Source organism: Balaenoptera acutorostrata, chromosome 17 (assembly GCF_949987535.1).
Source record: "Balaenoptera acutorostrata chromosome 17, mBalAcu1.1, whole genome shotgun sequence".
NCBI lineage: Eukaryota > Metazoa > Chordata > Mammalia > Artiodactyla > Balaenopteridae > Balaenoptera > Balaenoptera acutorostrata.
This window is the reverse complement of record NC_080080.1, coordinates 45,716,530-45,737,515: the sequence shown is the minus strand read 5'-3', so window position 1 is coordinate 45,737,515 and position 20,986 is coordinate 45,716,530. Positions and strand designations below refer to the sequence as shown.

Sequence of the window (20,986 nt, the reverse complement as noted above, 5' to 3'; positions counted from 1 at the left end):
GGGTTCATTAGCATAACCCAGCCCACTTCCAACACATGCCCAGAACTACCTCATTAGCTGCTGGGATTTAAGCCAAAACATAAAACTACAGTGAATATAAGGGGAATTACTGGCAAGAGAACTCTACACCAACTTAACACTGAATCCATTACTTTTCCAAGATGAGAAAAATATTATACTAACAGGGACCATTTCTCCATCTCATTCAAATAAGAATTCAAGGTTTTAATCTGTATCTTTCATCTAGCATAACTAGCTGTACCATAATAACACATACAGCCTGGCTGCATATATTTAAGTGCTGTCTCTCTCCCTCTTTCTTTTATTGATTTATTTTCTGGATTGCTTTGACATTGTAAACCACAGACGAGTTGGAGCCTGGCATTGAAAGGAGGTGTTCTGCAACGATTTTTTTCTTGTTTAAAGAAGTTTACTTCTACAAGAGGTAATCTGAAAATGACAGAGGCAAAGAGAAAAAAGAAAAGTGTGCTGTGGAGCAAGATGCATATGCCCCATTGTGAAGACTTTAAACAGTGGTGTAGAAGGCGGCTACCTATTTTGGAATGGGCAACACATTACAATCTGAAAGAAAATTTGCTTCCAGACGCTGTGTCTGGGATAATGCTGGCAGTTCAACAGGTGACACAAGGTAACGTACTGCATTTGATTTTCCTGTCTTATGCAGAATAGATATCACTTTGCTTTCTTGGAAGAGTATTGTGACCTAAGATCTACTAATGAAATGTATTTTAATTAACTTTGGGGGAATAAACACATTGAATATCTGTATACAAATGTTTTCCTAGTTGTCTTTTTTTTTTGCTATTTTTTGATAACTAATAAGCATCAAACCAATTTTTTAATGGCATTATATATTTGCAATGTTAAAATTCATACTATATGAGTAAAGATCAATAATTTCAGTAATTGTGGGAGAATGAGTTTTTATAGTTTGACCTTGCTGATACAGCTTCCTACTTAAGCTGAATCAAGCTATAAAATATCTCCTGGGTTGAACAAGTCATTTGTAAACCTAATTAGCAACATGCAATTACCTTTGTAGTCTTGAGAGTTACTATAAGCAAGGAGCAGACCTTTCTGTACATAAAGGAGGCTCTTTGCCAAGATCATTATTTGCAGAGAGAATCCTGTGTGTCCTTAGAGCTTATGTTTTCACATGCTGATTTAATTCTGTATCACATTACATACTGTTTGTTTCTCAATGCGAAATTTAAACTGGTGAGAAGTCTGATTTTAACTTTCCCAAAGCAGATTATAAATGATATTCTGGATTTAGATAGGTGTTTCTCTTGGTGAAAGCTCTTAGGTAACTAATGTGCATACAGTGTATGAGCATGTATCTGTTTTTTTGTGTGTGTATTTTCCTGAAAGGTATATTCATTGTATTCTTAAAAATTAATTCAGGTAATAATTTTCTACCTGTAGCAAGAAAAGGAACTGATTTTTTCAGCCTTGAGAATTTGTAAAATGTTCCTTGGCACAGATTCTGTAGATTTATATTTTTTTTGCAGTTTTACTACCTCCCTGGCTTGAACTATTATTCATACCGTTAAATTACAAGTACTTTTCTAATTGAATTATTCTGTAGCTGGAACAAACTGGTTTATGTGTTTCTGTTTTTAGTATGATTAGGAACATATGCACTGGTGGCTTTACTTTAAGATCCATAATACTATCGTACTTTCTGGGATTCCATTTCCCTGAATAGTCTTCTATTATATGTTTAATGACCATTTTGCCAAAAGCAAAGCATAGTAGTCTTTCATAAAAATGCAAAGTTAATAGCAGGTTAAGGCATTTTTTAGGATTGTATTTATTGAATTTTAAATTCGAAATGAGACACTACCATGGACTTTGAAACTAAGGTGATGAGCTTACAAGGACTTTTTCACCAGACAGTTTCAGTATATTTTATAAATTTATTTTGCTTTAATTTATTGTAAAGTGAAAGAAAAATATATTTCTAAAACTAAATTTTTTTCATCTTTGTTAAATATCAGGTTAATAAGAAAATTGGGGGATATGATAAAGATACCTGTGATACATCATTAGCATTATCATTTATGTGTCTTTGGTAGTTAATTGTATGGCTTTCCTTTGGATATAAATATTGAGGGGTTTTGTTTTATGAGTCATGCATTTCACTGGTTATGAAGAAATATGTTGGCCAGCCCCCGACTGATGAGAAGCACAAAGCTTATTCAGCCCTTGTGTCTTGAAAGTTATGGATCTGGCTCTTGGTTCTCTTGGAAGGCTCCCAGGGATTGGGAAAGGAAGGCTACACTGCTAGAAAGAACTTAAAGGTTTTTGTTGGTGTATGGACAGACTAATCCTTCTAAAAGTACTTTAAAAACAATTCTCAAACTTTCTCATGCTTACCCACTATGGGTAAATATCATAAGCTACCATTTGTTGTAAGGGGCATAGCTGTAAATCCCTTATATACATTATCATCTTACCCTATCACAACAAAATCCCAAATGATAGCAGTCCTCCATTTTCCATATGAGAAAGTGGAAGCTTAGACAAGTAAATAATTTTCCCTGGACCTCATGCCTGATAAGTGGTAGAGTCAGAAATTGATTCCAAAGCTAACACTCAACATTTTATGCTTTATACTCTACACTGCCAAAATAAGTAGACTTTTTTCATAATACCAATGTTATTAGTAATAGAAGGCATTTCTTTGGAAAGGTGCGAATATCCTTTCCTTTAAATTACCTTTGCATTTAGGTTTCACCCCTGTAGTTTTTAGACTCAAAGGCAGAGTGACAAGGGAAATAACTACAGTAGAACATGGAGTAAGGAAGGCACTTAGATATCATTACCTGCTATTCATATGAATAGAGTATTGGCAATCATTATCAACTCCATTTATTTAGGAAAAATTAGAAGAAAAAAGGGGTAATTTTTGCTCTTGCATCATAATGCAAACAATAGAAACAAAGATCTGATTTTACTCTACCAGTCTTTGAAGCAGCTTTTCAGTTATTCAACATAGTTGAATTACATGAAATTGTTGAATTCAATGTTTTTTAACCTACAAATACAAAAAATTATATAATTCAATCCAGTAGTTGTTTTTAATTCTTCTTTCTCTAGAAATGCATTTAAAATTAAGGTTAAAGGAAACTAACATTTGAGCCTTTTCTATGTGTCAAATACCAAGGAGCCATTTTAAATTATTTTATTAAAGATTTCCTAGTTGTTAAATATAGACACTTGTCAGTCATCATCATAATTGATTCCTCTGTAGTATTTTCTGTGTTGACTATAGCCTTTCTAAAACCATTTCTTCTCTTGCGCTTTAGACACTGCTCTTCTGTTTACATTCTGCTACCTCTCTGGCCTTCTCTTATTATGAGCCTTTGCAGATTTTGCTTCCTACTCTATCTACCCATTAAACATTAGTGTCCTGGAGACTCAAACCCTGGGCCTTCTTCTCTGAAAATGTCTTAGGCTATTTTATCTGCCACAGAGGCTCTAACCACCTTCACTGTACTACTGAAACTTTCTTCTCAACCTGAGATCCACGTATTCAACTATACAAACCTAGAATCTCCTAAAAGCACTTCAAATGCAATGCTAGTCTTCTAAAAGAAACAAACTGAATGATACCACCATCCTAACCGGAATTATAATAATAAATAATAATAACAGTAAGTTTTAGACACAAAAGAACACTTGACATATATACAAAACTGAGGCTTACAGAGAATAAATAACTTGCTTAAAGTCACACAGTAAATGAGTTAGAAGAGATAGGATTTTAACCCAAGTGGTCTGGCTCCAGGGACTATGTTCTCACCTTTGTACCAGACTCTCACAGAGTCTCAAGTCATTCACAACTCTTCCCTCTCTTTTGCTACTCTACCATCTAGTGTACAATCAACCACCAGGTTCTGTTGTTTCTATTCCCTAAATATCTTTCCAAACTAATAGTCTTACATCATGTTCCCGGCTACTGCTCTAGTTCACTGACCTATTGAAATCATCATCTTGTGGGTCTTCATTCTCTACTCTATCTCCTCCTGTAGGCCATTCCATACTGTAGCTGGAATGATCATAAAAATCTAAACATCAATTCCCCGTTCAGAATTCTTCAGTGACTCTCTGTTTTCTCTAGGATAAAAGCCCGATTCTTCAGAATAATCTATTAGATCATTAATAATCTGGACCCCTTAATGCAAAGTTCTACTCAAAGAGATCATTCCCCTGAGAATCCCTCCCAATCTCCTGGGAAAGATGTATGTTTTCTTACCTCCTACTCCCTTTGTACTTTTTACATATCTCTATAATAGGCCTTAACAGATTGTATTGTAATCTTTTGGTACAACTCTTTATGCACTGGTGGGTAAGCTTTGGAAAGAATGTCTTAATCTTTATATTTTTGCCGACTTGTACCTGGTGCAACGACATAGGTTTTCAGTAACATAGGTTTTCAGTAAATGTTTCTCGATATCATTAAATAAACAATTTAGCTCCTGAAGCCTCTGATTGTTCTACGGTAACATGCTGCCACTATAGGAAGGAAATTAAATTTAAATTAATTCTTATGTTTTCAAAATAAATGTAATAAAGATATCGATAGTAAAAAATACATAAAAATGTGAGTAATTAATTTCTTCCAATTCCCCTTACTTTCCTGAATTTATAAACTTATAACCCACCAGACAAATCTGGTAAAAGATTTGTCTGTGCTTCCTTCGTCCCAGTGTTTAATTTTTTCTCCAACCAACATTAACCCTTCTGTATAGTTCATATGAAAATCTAGGTGCCTGGCTTCTCTTGAAAAAGGGAAATACCTGGTCATAAGGGGCCAATGTTCCCATGTGGTAAAAACCTGCTGGCTCCCCCTGTGGACAGGGCATGTGCTTTGTATTTTGCTACAGTTCCCACCATTCACACATCTGCTACCACCCTTCCTCCTAGTATCCCTATTATCTGCCTATCCCTATGAGAGTCTGAATTTGTATCCCCTGCCAAGACATTTTCTAACATGTTTTGTTGAAATGCCTTGAACTCATTCTTGAATAAAACCTTTAAGAGAGAATACCTAAGATTAGGCTCTTAACTGAAATCTGCACAACTTTCAGGTCTGTGAACTTGCATTAATATATTCTAATATACTTCATTTCTTTTTTTGTTTTTCTTTTGTTTTTAATTTTTTTCTTTCTATTTTTTTTTCTTTTTTTCTTTTTCAAAAAGCAGGTGCTGGGCCCCACTGCAGGCCAGTGCACCCATCTGGGGAAGGCAAGGGGTTCTGTCCACGTGCTCTGGCACTCGCCACAGTGGCCACTGCGCTTGGGAGGGGCAGCAGCTGGGGGGTCTGGTACCCCAAGGCTCCCTCTCGGATAGCTAGAGAAGGCTTTCTCACCGAGGGTGCGTCGTCCCCCACCCATCGTCTTCCCTTCGGGCCCACGGAGGCGCTCCACGAGCCGCCAGTCCTTTACTGGGCAGAGGACGGGGGCTTCTGCAGTATGGGTAAGCACACGGCCCACAGGAGTGTTCACCGTCAGGGCTGGGGAACGACCTGTGCTGCTCTCAGGCTCGTCCAGCGGGCTCTTGAAGGGGGGGGGAGCACGCCCGAGAAGCGTGACAGCACCCCTCTCGCAGGCCCTGGCCCACCACTATCACCCCCATGCCCACCTGCGACCCCCACAAAGGGGTACACGTGGCATTCGCCCGGCCTAAGTCAGTCTCCCCAGGGCACACCGCAAGAGGACGACCACGACGAGGTGACACCTAGCTCAACAGAAGGGGGGGACAGACACGCCTCTCTTACCGTCTGGAACCCCCCAAGAGAGCTGCTCACGGGACACACCACCGTGGCGGGGACGAGAGGAGCACGCTGGGAAAGGGAATGACACCACCGCTCGGCCTCAGGCACATGAGGGACGACCTGGAGTGCTCCAGGGGCACCACAGAGGGCCCGGAGAGGCACGCTCAGGCACCGACAGGGGCGCGCAGTGCAGCGCAGGGCGGGACCCCCCCGGGACCCCCCCGGGACCCCCCCCCCAGCCTCGGGGAGAACCACTGGCGAGGCACACTCCAAGGAGGCAAAGCGAGAGTGTCTGCTGCGTCAGAGGACCACAGCTCCCCCGAGGCTGTGAGGCAGTGGGCGGGAGACTGAGGGTCAGGGCCGGAGGCCGCACCCCTGCCTTCCACACACCCCTCGACAGGGCTGGGGGTAGGGGAGGCGAGGGGCAGGAATGTCTGTCCCTAGTCTGGCGTGGCTTAGGCCCGGCCAGGGAGAGCGTGAATACTTCATGTTTATAATTCTATGTATTTTCTGTTACTTATGTTAAGAAAGTATTCTAGGAAGGGGTTCATAGGTTATACCAGACTTCTAAAGGAGTCCCCAAAGTAGATATTTACTCCCCAAAGTAAATAAATATAAGTGTATGTGTGCTCATTTCAAAGAAAAAAAGAAAAGGAATTTTAGGTCATTCTTTCACCATGTTCAAATATTTCTTAGAAATGATTTGTGTTTTTTTAAAATATTAAAAACATTTGGGAGCTCTCAGTACTAACATCAGGTGAAAACCATTATAACTGGCATCTACCACAATGTTCTTTAACTGACATCTTGTAGGACCTCACTACAGAATGTAGTTTTAAGGTGAACAAACATTCTAGAGAATGTCATTGACTTGAACTTGTCACTAACATGGTTGGCAAGTTAAGCAGTATGACTCTAGAGTATTTAGTTCACATTCTACCCTGCATGACCACTTGCAGGAAATATTTTCTTTTTTTTCCAATCTGAAAAACTCAAGCATTGAGACAGGGTGGAGACCTAAAATGCATGACTTGCCATATAAGTACCTAATACACTGAGGAGGAATATGAGAATGTTTTGACTTGCATTCCAAGGGATCACCTAGAATTTTTGTTGCCAAACCATGAAAATTTTATGCTGCCATAGGGTTGCCTGATGTTCAAACCACAGTGTTCTGAGCCATAGACAAAGGGTGTATGTTCCTTATAATTATGTAAAACTTGTGGCATTACTGGCACCAAAATGTGTGGAAGCTGAGCTTCATTGCACTCCTGAGGGCAGCTTAGTGACACATGGAACGATAAGTGGAAATTCCTGAAGCATACTGCACTTTGAAAATTAAAGTCTTATCTGAGAATTTTTCCCTCCATGGTCTCAGCCCTGAGGGTTAAGAATCCTAGCATTAGCTACATATCTCTAACCTAACCCCCTTAATCACTATAAACATGTAGATTATAATGTAGAGTGATTATAATGATTTATTATATCTAGTAACTTTTCTCCAGGAACAATGACAGCCAGATATTGCTAAATAAATCTAAATTATACTTTCCCTGACCTCCATAAAAATGTACCCAGGAGCTAGGAACACTCTGCTGGCTTTTCACTTCTCCATTTCCCCTCATCCCATGACACATGCTCTTACCCATAGCTCTAGGCTTCATTCAGCACTTCTGATTTCCTTTTTTTCTTAAATGTAAATTAATGGTGATTTGTATATTAAAAGGCTATTTATATATTTCTGCACTTAGAATAATACTCCCTATAATATTTAGACCTGTTCACATGGAAGAACCATGACCTTCCATTTTAGAGGGTTGAAAACTTGGGAAGGTTTTCAGCAAACAGATGTGTAGTGGCTGTGAAGATAAGGTGTGTGACGTATATAGTAATAGACTTCTGTTTTTGCCAGCTAGGATCCATCCTTGCTTCTTTTAGTAATTATGCCTTGGATTTGTTTTGAGGAACAACCCCTCTTCCATTTTTGGTATACATGGTTCAGGTGAGATTCTAATTTTGGCTCTAGGATGGTCAGTAAAATAAGTCTCCCTCAACCAGGATTCTCAAATTTGGGGCCCACTGGAACCACCTTGGGACCTAAAAGAACATTGGTACCTGGGCTGCGTGACAAACAGTTAAATCAGCTTTCCTGGGAGTAGTTCCCAGACATGGAGGCATTGTGTTTCTTCTTTTTTAAATTGTCCCAGATTCTAATGTGCATCAGTGTTGAGAGCTGCATCCACACAGTTGTTGGTCCAGGTGAAGACTTGTGGCTCGTCTTGATAATTAGCACAATTCCATACACCTGGCCAGTGACTGGTTCAATGGTGACAATTTCCCCCCTAGGCACAAGGGGGTTTACAACACAACAAACCAGTCATTTCTTATTTTAAAATGGTGATGGCAATACAAATGACCTGAAAGGTCCAATCACTCTGGATCCTAGGACATGTGTGGAACCTTTCAGGAAGAAAGGAAAAGACATCTTCTTTTGTGCTGAGACTACTAACAGTAAGGATGATGTGCCTCTACAACTTCCCTGGGCCTCCAAAGCCTGAAAATGAAGCCACCCAGCAAAGGGCATAGCAGAGAGAAACTGAGTACTGATGATAGCTAGTACACTTCTGACTTTTCACTTGCATGTGCAAACACTTTTTTGGTTGTTGTTAATTAGGTTTAAGTTGGGTTACTTCTAATCACCTTAACTACACATTTGAGGGTTATTACAATTTAAATGTGTTACACAAATTGTCTCTAATTTTATAAAACCCAGCAAGATAGGTATTTCATACTTTATATTTATAGTCCTTTTCATGAGAAGAGGAGTTTGAGGTTGAGAACATTGGGTGACTTGCCCTCAATTCTAGTACTGCTAAGAGAGATTGAAATGTAAATCTGCTGGGCTCCATCTTTCATACCTCACTGCTTTCTGTTCTCCAGTTTGCTTTGTGTATAACAGACATAACCTGAGTGGGACTGGGAATGACACTGAGTAGCACACTGCACAACAGCCCCTCAGGCTGCCCCATCACATGATGACATGTCACCTTCCTTGATAAAATAAAACCCAGAGATTCTGGTTGAGAGGGGAAGAGGGCTGTGCCAGTGGGAAGAAGTACCTATACCAGAGCTCCTGTTCTTTCCCTTGAGAGCCTCTCATACCCCCTGCTACACTAGCTTAGGGTGTGGGAAGAAGGAGAGATGTGCTTTAATACTGGCCTGAGCATCAACGAACAATAGCTTTTACCATGTGGCAGAGGTGACACAGGATAAAATGTCTGTATGAGAGTTTACTAAAAGCTAGGGAGCAATAAAAGGGGAAAATAGTCCTTATCCTCTATTCTTATGCTGAAAGTCACCCCCATCTATTCAGTTGTCTATGCCAGAAGTCTAGTGGGGATCTTTACTGCCTTTTCCCCCTTCAGCCATATTCAATTATTCAAGTTCTATAAATTATTTCCTCTTAATGTCTCTCTAATGTATCTAAATGCCCATTGTCCTTGTGGCAACCTCCCTGGTAATAGTATATATTACATTTGCTAAATGCTTAAAATGTGCCACAAACTGTGCTAAACATTCACTGCGTGCTATATCATTGAATCTTCATAATAACCCAAGAGTTTGATATTATTCATATTTTACAGATGAAGGAAAGCTGATTAGTTTGCTTGTATTGCAAGGTAATACAGTTTCTGTAAAGCATAGGAAGTATTTAAATGTGTGTCTTTCTAACTCTTGAGTCCGTGCTCCTATCTTAATAAAAAGTCACCATTAGAGAATGGACTTGAGGATATGGGGAGGGGGAAGGGTAAACTGTGACAAAGTGAGAGAGTGGCATGGACATATATACACTACCAAACGTAAAATAGATAGCTAGTGGGAAACAGCCGCATAGCACAGGGAGATCAGCTCGATGGTTTGTGACCACCTAGAGGGGTGGGATAGGGAGGGTGGGAGGGAGGGAGACGCAAGAGAGAAGAGATATGGGAACATATGTATATGTATAACTGATTCACTTTGTTATAAAGCAGAAACTAACACACCATTGTAAAGCAATTATACTCCAATAAAGATGTTAAAAAAAAGTCACCATTATTCACTTCTTGCCAGTTAGAATGTCTTCTCATTTATAATTTTGCCCCTCTATTATCTATTTTCAAACTACACAAAAAAATTAAGTTATACAGTGGGTATCTTTGTTTTATTTTTTTATTTTTTTATTTTTTAAACATCTTTATTGGAGTATAATTGCTTTACAATGGTGTGTTAGTTTCTGCTTTATAACAAAGTGAATCAGTTATACATATACATATGTTCCCATATCTCTTCCCTCTTGCATCTCCCTCCCACCCTCCCTATCCCACCCCTCTAGGTGGTCACAAAGCACTGAGCTGATCTCCCTGTGCTATGCAGCTGCTTCCCACTAGCTATCTATTTTACATTTGGTAGTGTATATATGTCCATGCCACTCTCTCACCCTGCCACATCTTAGCCCGCCCCCTCCCCATATCCTCAAGCCCATTCTCTAGTAGGTCTGTGTCTTTATTCCCATTTTGCCACTAGCTTCTTCATGACTTTTTTTTCCCCTTAGATTCCATATATATGTGTTAGCATACTATATTTGTTTTTCTCTTTCTGACTTACTTCACTCTGTATGACTGACTCTAACTCCATCCACCTCACTACAAATGCCTCCATTTCATTTCTTTTTACGCCTGAGTAATATTCCATTGTATACATGTGCCACATCTTCTTTATCCATTCATCCGATGATGGACACTTAGGTTGCTTCCATGTCCTGGCTATTGTAAATAGAGCTGCAATGAACATTATGGTACATGACTCTTTTTGAATTATGGTTTTCTCAGGGTATATGCCCAGTACTGGGATTGCTGGGTCGTATGGTAGTTCTCTTTTTAGTTTTTTAAGGAACCTCCATACTGTTCTCCATAGTGGCTGTATCAATTTACATTCCCACCAACAGTGCAAGAGTGTTCCCTTTCCTCCACACCCTCTCCAGCATTTATTGTTTCTAGATTTTTTGATGATGGCCATTCTGACCGGTGTGAGATGATATCTCATTGTAGTTTTGACTTGCATTTCTCTAACGATTAATGATGTTGAGCATTCTTTCATGTGTCTGTTGGCCATCTGTATATCTTCTTAGGAGAAATGTCTATTTAGGTCTTCTGCCCATTTTTGGATTGGGTTGGTTGTTTTTTTGTTATTGAGCTGCATGAGCTGCTTGTAAATCTTGGAGATTAATCCTTTGTCAGTTGCTTCATTTGCAAATATTTTCTCCCATTCTGAGGGTTGCTTTTTTGTCTTGTTTATGGTTTCCTTTGCTGTGCAAAAGCTTTTAAGTTTCATTAGGTCCCATTTGTTTATTTTTGTTTCTATTTCCATTTCTCTAGGAGGTGGGTCAAAAGGGATCTTGCTGTGACTTATGTCATAGAGTGTTCTGCCTATGTTTTCCTCTAAGAGTTTGATAGTGTCTGGCCTTACACTTAGGTTTTTAATCCATTTTGAGTTTATTTTTGTGTATGGTGTCAGGGAGTGTTCTAATTTCATACTTTTACATATACCTGTCCAATTTTCCCAGCACCACTTTTTAAAGAGGCTGTCTTTTCTACACTGTATATGCTTGCCTCCTTTATCAAAGATAAGGTGACCATATGTGCATGGGTTTATCTCTGGGCTTTCTATCCTGTTCCATTGATCTATATTTCTGTTTTTGTGCCAGTACCAAACTGTCTTGATTACTGTAGCTTTGTAATATAGTCTGAACTCAGGGAGCCTGATTCCTCCAGCTCCATTTTTCATTCTCAAGATTGCTTTGGCTATTCGGGGTCTTTTGTGTTTCCATACAAATTGTGAAATTTTTTGTTCTAGTTCTGTGAAAAATGCCACTGGTAGTTTGATAGGGATTGCATTGAATCTATAGATTGCTTTGGGTAGTAGAGTCATTTTCACAATGTTGATTCTTCCAATCCAAGAACATGATATATCTCTCCATCTATTTGTATCATCTTTAATTTCTTTTATCAGTGTCTTATAATTTTCTGCATACAGGTCTTTTGTCTCCTTGGGTAGGTTTATTCCAAGATATTTTATTCTTTTTGTTGCAATGGTAAACGGGAGTGGTTTCTTAATTTCATCTTCTGATTTTTCATCATTAGTGTATACGAATGCAAGAGATTTCTGTGCATTAATTTTGTATCCTGCTACTTTACCAAATTCATTGATTAGCTCTAGCAGTTTTCTGGTAGCATCTTTAGGATTCTCTATGTATAGTATCATGTCATCTGCAAACAGTGACAACTTTACTTCTTCTTTTCCGATTTGGATTCCTTTTATTTCTTTTTCTTCTTTGATTGCTGAGGCTAACACTTCCAAAACTATGTTGAATAATAGTGGTGAGAGTGGGCAAACTTGTCTTGTTCCTGATCTTAGTGGAAATGGTTTCAGTTTTTCACCGTTGAGGACAATGATGGCTGTGGGTTTGTCATATATGGCCTTTATTATGTTGAGGAAAGTTCCCTCTATGCCTACTGTCTGCAGGGCTTTTATCATAAATGGGTGTTGAATTTTGTTGAAAGCTTTCTCTGCATCTATTGAGATGATCATATGGTTTTTCTCCTTCAATTTGTTATTATGATGTATCACGTTGATTAATTTGCATATATTGAAGAATCCTTGCATTCCTGGAATAAACCCCACTTGATCATGGTGTATGATCCTTTTAATGTGCTGTTGGATTCTGTTTGCTAGTATTTTGTTGAGGATTTTTGCATCTATGTTCATCACTGATATTGGCCTGTAGTTTTCGTTCTCTGTGACATCTTTGTCTGGTTTTGGTATCAGGGTGATGGTGGCCTCGTAGAATGAGTTTGGGAGTGTGCCTCCCTCTGCTATATTTTGGAAGAGTTTGAGAAGGATAGGTGTTAGCTCTACTCTAAATGTTTGATAGAATTCACCTGTGAAGCCATCTGGTCCTGGGCTTTTGTTTGTTGGAGGATTTTTAATCACAGTTTCTATTTCAGTGCTTGTGATTGGTCTGTTCATATTTTCTATTTCTTCCTGGTTCAGTCTCGGCAGGTAGTGCATTTCTAACAATCTGTCCATTTCTTCCAGGTTGTCCATTTTATTGGCATAGAGTTGCTTGTAGTAATCTCTCATGATCATTTGTATTTCTGCAGTGTCAGGGGTTACTTCTACTTTTCATTTCTAATTCTATTGATTTGAGTCTTCTCCCTTTTTCTCTTGATGAGTCTGGCTAATGGTTTGTCAATTTTGTTTATCTTCTCAAAGAACCAGCTTTTAGTTTTATTGATCTTTGCTATTGTCTCCTTCATTTCTTTTTCATTTATTTCTGACCTGATCTTTATGATTTCTTTCCTTCTGCTATCTTTGGGGGGTTTTATTCTTCTTTCTCTAATTGCTTTAGGTGCAAGGTTAGGTTGTTTATTCGAGATGTTTCCTGTTTCTTGAGGTAGGCTTGTATTGCTATAAACTTCCCTCTTAGCACTGCTTTTGCTGCGTCCCATAGGTTTTGGGTCGTCATGTCTCCATTGTCATTTGTTTCTAGGTATTTTTTGATTTCCCCTTTGATTTCTTCAGTGATCACTTCGTTATTAAGTAGTGTATTGTGTAGCCTCCATGTGTTGGTATTTTTTACAGATCTTTTCCTGTAATTGATATCTAGTCTCATAGCGTTGTGGTCGGAAAAGATACTTGATACGATTTCAATTTTCTTAAATTTACCAAGGCTTGATTTGTGACCCAAGATATGATCTATCCTGGAGAATGTTCCATGAGCACTTGAGAAAAATGTGTATTCTCTTGTTTTTGGGTGGAATGTCCTATAAATATCAATTAAGTCCATCTTGTTTAATGTATCAGTTAAAGCTTGTGTTTCCTTATTTATTTTCATTTTGGATGATCTGTCCATTGGTGAAAGTGGGGTGTTAATGTCCCCTACTATGATTGTGTTGCTGTCGATTTCCCCTTTTATGGCTGTTAGTATTTGCCTTATGTATTGAGGCGCTCCTATGTTGGGTGCATAAATATTTACAATTGTTATACCTTCCTCTTGGATCAATCCCTTGATCCTTATATTGTGTCCTTCTTTGTCTCTTGTAATAGTCTTTATTTTAAAGTCTATTTTGTCTGATATGAGAATTGGTACTCCAGCTTTCTTTTGATTCCCATTTGCATGGAATATCTTTTTCCATCGCCTCACTTTCAGTCTGTATGTGTCCCTAGGTCTGAAGTGGGTCTCTTGTAGACAGCATATATACGGGCCTTGTTTTTGTATCCATTCAGCCAGTCTGTGTCTTTTGGTGGGAGCATTTTATCCATTTACATTCAAGGTAATTATCGAAATGTATGTTCCTATTCCCATTTTCTTAAATGTTTTAGGTTTGTTATTGTAGGTCTTTTCCTTCTCTTGTGTTTCTTGCCTATAGAATTTCCTTTAGCATTTGTAAAGCTGGTTTGGTGGTGCTGAACTCTCTCAGCTTTTGCTTGTCTGTAAAGGTTTTAATTTCTCCATCAAATCTGAATGAGATCCTTGCTGGGTAGAGTAACCTTGGTTGTAGGTTTTTCTCCTTCATCACTTTAAATATATCCTGCCACTCCCTTCTGGCTTGCAGAGTTTCTGCTGAAAGATCAGCTGTTAACCTTATGGGGATTCCCTTGTGTGTTATTTGTTGTTTTTCCCTTGCTGCCTTTAATATGTTTTCCTTATATTTAATTTTTGACAGTTTGATTAATATGTGTCTTGGCGTGTTTCTACTTGGGTTTATCCTGTATGGGACTCTCTGTGCTTCCAGGACTTGATTAACTATTTCCTTTCCCATATTAGGGAAGTTTTCAAGTATAATCTCTTCAAATATTTTCTCAGTTCCTTTCTTTTTCTCTTCTTCTTCTGGGACCCCTATAATTCGAATGTTGGTGCATTTAATGTTGTCGCAGAGGTCTCTGAGACTGTCCTCAGTTCTTTTCATTCTTTTTTCTTTATTATGCTCTGCAGTAGTTATTTCCACCATTTTATCTTCCAGGTCACTTATCCTTTCTTCTGCCTCAGTTATTCTTCTATTGATCCCGTCTAGAGTATTTTTAATTTCATTTGTTGTGCTTTTCATTGTTGCTTGGTTCCTCTTTAGTTCTTCTACGTCCTTGTTAAATGTTTCTTGCATTTTGTCTATTCTATTTCCAAGATTTTGGATCATCTTTACTATTATTATTCTGAATTCTTTTTCAGGTAGACTACCTATTTCCTCTTCATTTGATAGGTCTGGTGTGTTTTGACCTTGCTCCTTCATCTGCTGTGTGTTTTTCTGTCTTCCCATTTTGCTCATCTTACTGTGTTTGGGGTCTCCTTTTCACAGGCTGCAGGTTCGTAGTTCCCGTTGTTTTTTATATCTGTCCCCAGTAGCTAAGGATGGTTCAGTGGATTGTGTAGGCTTCCTGGTGGAGGGGACTAGTGCCTGTGTTCTGGTGGATGAGGCTGGATCTTGTCTTTCTGGTGGGCACATCCACATCTGGTGGTGTGTTTTGGGTTGTCTGTGGTCTTATTATGATTTTAGGGAACCTCTCTGCTAATGGATGGGGCTGTGTTCCTGTCTTGCTAGTTGTTAGGCATAGGGTGTCCAGCACTGTAGCTTGCTGGTCGTTGAGTGAAGCTGGGTCTTGATGTTGAGATGGAGATCTCTGAGAGATTTTCGCCATTTGGTATTACATGGAGCTGGGAGGTCTCTTGTGGACCAGTGTCCTGAAGTTGGCTCTCCCACCTCAGAGGCACAGCCCTGATGCCTGGCTGGAGCACCAAGAGCCTTTCATCCACACAGCTCAGAATAAAAGGGAGAAAAAATAGAAAGAAAGAAAGAAAGAAAGAGGATAAAATAAAATAAAATAAAGCTATTATAATAAAAAATAAGAAAAAAATTAAGAAAAAAATTTATTAAGAAAAAAATTTGTTTTAATTTTTAAAAATAAATTTATTAATTTTTTATAATAAAAAATAAGAAAAAAATATTAAGGAATAATATTAAGAAATTTTTTTTTTTTTTTTTTTTATAGGAGACTTTATTTATTTTTATTTTTTTTTGGCTGTGTTGGGTCTTCGGTTCGTGCGAGGGCTTTCTCTGGTTACGGCAAGTGGGGGCCACTCTTCATCGCGGTGCGGGGACCGCTCTTCATCGCGGTGCGCGGGCCTTTCACTATCGCGGCCCCTCCCACTGCAGGGCACAGGCTCCAGACGCGCAGGCTCAGCAGTTGTGGCTCACGGGCCCAGCTGCTCCGTGGCATGTGGGATCTTCCCAGACCAGGGCTCGAACCCGTGTCCCCTGCATTAGCAGGCAGATTCTCAACCACTGTGCCACCAGGGAAGCCCCAAGAAATTTTTTTTAATTTTTTAAAATAAATAATATGAAAAAACTTATTAAGAAAAGAATTTTTTTAATTTTTAAAAATAGAAAATAAGGAAAAAATTATTAAGAAAACATTTATTACGAAAAAAAAAATTTTTAAGTAAAAAAAAAAAAAAAAATGGATGGACCGAACCCTAGGACAAATGGTGAAAGCAAAGCTATACAGACAAAATCTCACACAGAAGCATACGCATATACACTCACAAAAAATGGAAAAGGGGAAAAATTAATATATCCTGCTCCCAAAGTCCATGTCCTGAATTTGGGATGTTTCGTTTTCTATTCAGGTATTCAACAGATGCAGGCACATCAAGTTGTTTGTGGAGTTTTAATCTGCTGCTTCTGAGGCTGCTGGGAGAGATTTCCCTTTCTCTTCTTTGTTCGCACAGCTCCCGGGGTTCAGCTTTGGATTTGGACCCGCCTCTGCGTGTAGGTCGCCTGAGGGCGTCTGTTCCCCTCCCAGACAGAATGGGGTTAAAGGAGCAGCTGCTTCGGGGGCTCTGGCTCACTCAGGCCAGGGGGAGGGAGGAGTCCGGATGCGGGGCGAGTCTGCGGTGGCAGAGGCTGGCGTGACGTTGCACCAGCCCGAGGCATGCAGTGCGTTCTCCTGGGGAAGTTGTCCCCGGATCATGGGAGCCTGGCCGTGGCGGGCTGCACCGGCTCCTGGGAGGGGCAGTGTGGAGAGTGACCTGTGCTCGCACACAGGCTTTTTGGTGGCGGCAGCAGCAGCTTTAGCATCTCATGCCCGTCTCTGGGGTCCGCGCTGATAGCTGCGGCTCGTGCCCGTCTCTGGAGCTCGTTTAGGTGGCGCTCTGAATCCCCTCTCCTTGCGTGCCGTGAGACAAAGAGGCAAGAAAAGGTCTCTTGCCTCTTCGGCAGCTGCAGACCTTTTCCCGGTCTCCCTCCCAGACAGCTGTGGTGCGCTAACCCCTTCAGGCTGTGTTCACGCTGCCAACACCAGTCCTCTCCCTGCGATCTGACCGAAGCCCGAGCCTCAGCTCCCAGCCCCCGCCCGTCCCGGCGGGTGAGCAGACAAGCCTCTCCGGCTGGAGAGTGCTGGTCGGCACCGCTCCTCCGTGCGGGAATCTCTCTGCTTTGCCCTCCGCACCCCTGTGGCTGCGCTCTCCTCCGTGGCTCCGAAGCTTCCCCCCTCTGCCACCCACAGTCTCCGCCCGTGAAAGGGCTACCTAGTGTGTGGAAACCTTTCCTCCTTCACGGCTCCCTCCCACTGGTGCAGGTCCCGCCCCTATTCTTTTGTCTCTGTTGTTTCTTTTTTCTTTTGCCCTACCCAGGTACGTGGAGAGTTTCTTGCCTTTTGGGAGGTCTGACGTCTTCTGCCAGCATTCAGTGGGTGTTCTGTAGGAGCAGTTCCACGTGTAGATGTACTTCTAATGTATCTGTGGGAAGGAAGGTGATCTCCCCGTCTTACTCTTCTGCCATCTTGCCCCCCCTCTCTGTATCTTTGTTTTAAATTCCTTCAGCTGTGCCATTGCAAATGGCTTTTTAATTTGCTATTTTACTCTTCATAGCATCCTTGCTTCACACCATCTCACTGGCCTCTCTCACTTTCCCTTACTGTCTTCCTTCTCATCCCTTCTTTCTTGGCTCCCTGGAATTCCAAATACTTCCCTGGAACTGAAACCGCAGGTGCATTTTTGTTGGCTTGTATAATGTTGGGAGCCAACGTATAAATATTAGAAGACTTCATTTTAAAATTGAGAGTTTTTTCCTCATTTAAATCTAATCATCTAACAGCAAAGGGCTAATATTCCTGAATGGAAACAATAGGCTGAAGTTGACCGGTGCCTGCACCCTTTGTGTAGGCATGGACTTTGCAATTTGTCATATTCCCCAACACTCCCTATCCTTTTACATTAATACTGCTTCACTCCTGTTATTCATCCTCTTCAGATCTAGAGTAGGATGTTCTCAAACTCAACTTAAAGACACTTTGATTGTCCAAACCTATCAAAGCATTCAGAAAAACAAGTTGTTTTATATAAAAAGCAAACTATAAATATCCAACTTTTCTCTCTTTACACAGGCATGAACTTCTGAAAATGTTTATTCAAGGCCCTTCAATATCTGGATCTCACGTACATCTCTCCTTACATTCATCCTATGTTCTGGTTACACTGAACTGCTCTTAGTGTTCTAAAGGATCATGCTTGTTTTGCCTCAGGACATTTGCACATACTGCTTCCTCTTAAATGGATAAACTTTCTCCCCTGGCCCCCTTCACCTGATTATATCTTAGCACATTTCAGGCTGGGTTTAGCTCTGTAGTTCTGAACCTTGGCTGCATATTATAATCTCTTTCAGCACTTAAAAAAAATACCCATGCCCAAGCAAGCCCTATGCCAATTAAATCAAAATCTCTGAGGAATTTAGGGCAAATCATTTAATGTTCTGCACCTCAGCTTCCTCAACTAATGATAAAAAATAAAGTAAAATGAGCAGCTAGGGTTGAGAACTATGGGCTTTCAGAAAATGCTTGATAGATACCTCTATTTTGTTTTCCCAAAGTACCCTCTCTTATTCACTTAACTCTGTCACATTTGTTTTTGATTTATATTTGATTTTTCTTCTAAGCTATAAGTTCCTTGGTGGCAGGGACTGTTTACCGTCTAGGATGACAAATCATCCTGGTTTTAGCAATGAATGTCCTGAGTCCTAAGAAACGCTTTTAGCTCTTATCAATGTATTTGGCACATAGTAGGTGCTCAAATGTTTCTTGATAGTAAAAAATCATAATTGAGATGATGGGATAGAGCTTTCCTGTGGCTACTCTCCCCATGGAAACTTTTAATCTCTTACTGTTTCTAATATTTAAGCTTGTAGGTCTGTTGATCATGAAGCTTTTTTTTTTTTTTTTTTTTTTTATTTTTGGCTGTGCTGGGTCTTCGTTTCTGTGCGAGGGCTTTCTCTAGTTGTGGCAAGTGGGGGCCACTCTTCATCGCGCTGCGCAGGCCTCTCACCATCGCGGCCTCTCCCGCTGCGGAGCACAGGCTCCAGACGCGCAGGCTCAGCAACTGTGGCTCACGGGCCCAGCCGCTCCGCGGCACGTGGGATCTTCCCAGGCCAGGGCCCGAACCTGCGTCTCCTGCATTAGCAGGCAGGTTCTCAACCACTGCGCCACCAGGGAAGCCCGATCATGAAGCTTTTTGATCATGGTAATTATTTTCACTCTTGTGAGATCTCACCTGTACAATAAGCTACAGTATGAAAACATGATGTATTTTGCCTTAACCCCTCCAGTGATTAAAACCAATGATCTTTGATTAACAATACTTGTCTGTGAACCAAGAGAATGTATTTCTATAGGAATTTTGTTTCATACAGTTGTGTTTCTTGGATATATGTAAATTTACCCTGAGAGATCCACTTGTAATATCACTTAACCCTGAGCCCACTGATGCTGTAAACCAGACAGCTGATTATATTGTAGTTTGTTAATAACAGTGCTAAGACCACCATAAACCAGTTGCCAGAGGGAAATAACTTTTATCATTACCCACACAGTTTGTGTTTGATTTCTTATATATAATTCTTGGAAGTGCCTACTACCACCTAATTATTTTGTTTTCAAGAATATTAATCTGTCTTCCTAAGGTTCTTTATTCATTTCTATTTTTAAAAATACTTGAAAAAATAGTCCTTTGCTATGTTCTTGGAAAGAGAGAAGAAAAAGACAACAATCCAGCCCACAAGGGCCTTATTATTTTTTCCTTCCTCAGAAATTTGTACAAAAGTATATGATCTTGTTATTTCAACCTTGAAGATATTCTGGTGTGGGTACATAAGAGTGGGAACATTTTCTTAATGAAAGTTTGTAGAGTATTGGTTTCAGCCACTTTCTGAATAGACTATAACCTTGGGAGCCGCCAAAGATTTCTGTGTTTTTACTAAGAAAGATGAAGAGTAGTACAATCCTATCTATATAACATGACATGAAATGAATATTTGGTTGTAAAAACTGGATCAACATAGAGAACAAAGTGACAGTCTTAAAAAAAATTGGCAAGATTTGATTACCTAAAGGTACATGGTATTGTATGAAATGGAATTTTAAGAAATCAGGTCCTGCCAAGCACTCTTTCTCTGGAGAGGATCTCAAGGGAACTATATACACAGGTAACATTTAGGGAATGTATCCTACTTTATTAGCTGAATTAGTGTTTTAAAGCATAGATCTAGCAAACCTGGAGTGGAGCAAAACGATTTAGGCCTGAGATTGAAGAACTATTTCCTTTTTTCTTGTAAAGCTAAGATTTGGATGTGCTTGTAGAAAGAAAAGAGATGTATCAGAGCTGACCCTGAGGCAAGCCTTGGTCTTTTTATCATATCAGTAGCATGGATGAATAAATAGTACAAGAGCAAAAACATACACATGTGGACATAGCCTTTCCCATCAAGAAATCTGTCTTCCTCGGTGTTCTACTTTGACCCCTCCTATTAGCAGTCCTCCTCTTGGGTGGGAGAAGTGGAAGGTGGTGGAGAGGAGTCTGAGGACTTCTGCTCTACCACTTGAGCTGAGGTTGTGGCACTGTAACTAGAGAGAGGTGGATGGAATCAAGATATTTGAGAAGGTAGAATTGAGGTCAGGTCCAGGGAGGTTAGCTAAGGCATACAAACTCAGCCTGTGAGTGTAAAGTTTAGCACCTGGGTGTCAACAAGTGGGACCAGAACACAAAAGATAAAACTGGAAAATAAAGTGTCAAAGCTCAGGCAAAGTGTAAGAGCAACTCAG

At 40.0% G+C, this 20,986-nt stretch overlaps 1 protein-coding gene across 1 annotated transcript in view; it reads left to right on the top strand.

Annotated features, from left to right (window-relative positions):
- The first annotated feature begins 456 nt into the window (after nucleotides 1–456).
- Nucleotides 457–20,986, top strand: part of SLC26A7 (solute carrier family 26 member 7) — a 199,116-nt gene continuing 178,586 nt past the window's right edge. Inside the window, exon 1 of the mRNA XM_007177491.2 lies at nucleotides 457–649. Within this exon, the coding sequence (XP_007177553.2) occupies nucleotides 457–649 (193 nt within the window). The remainder of the gene's footprint in view (nucleotides 650–20,986) is intronic.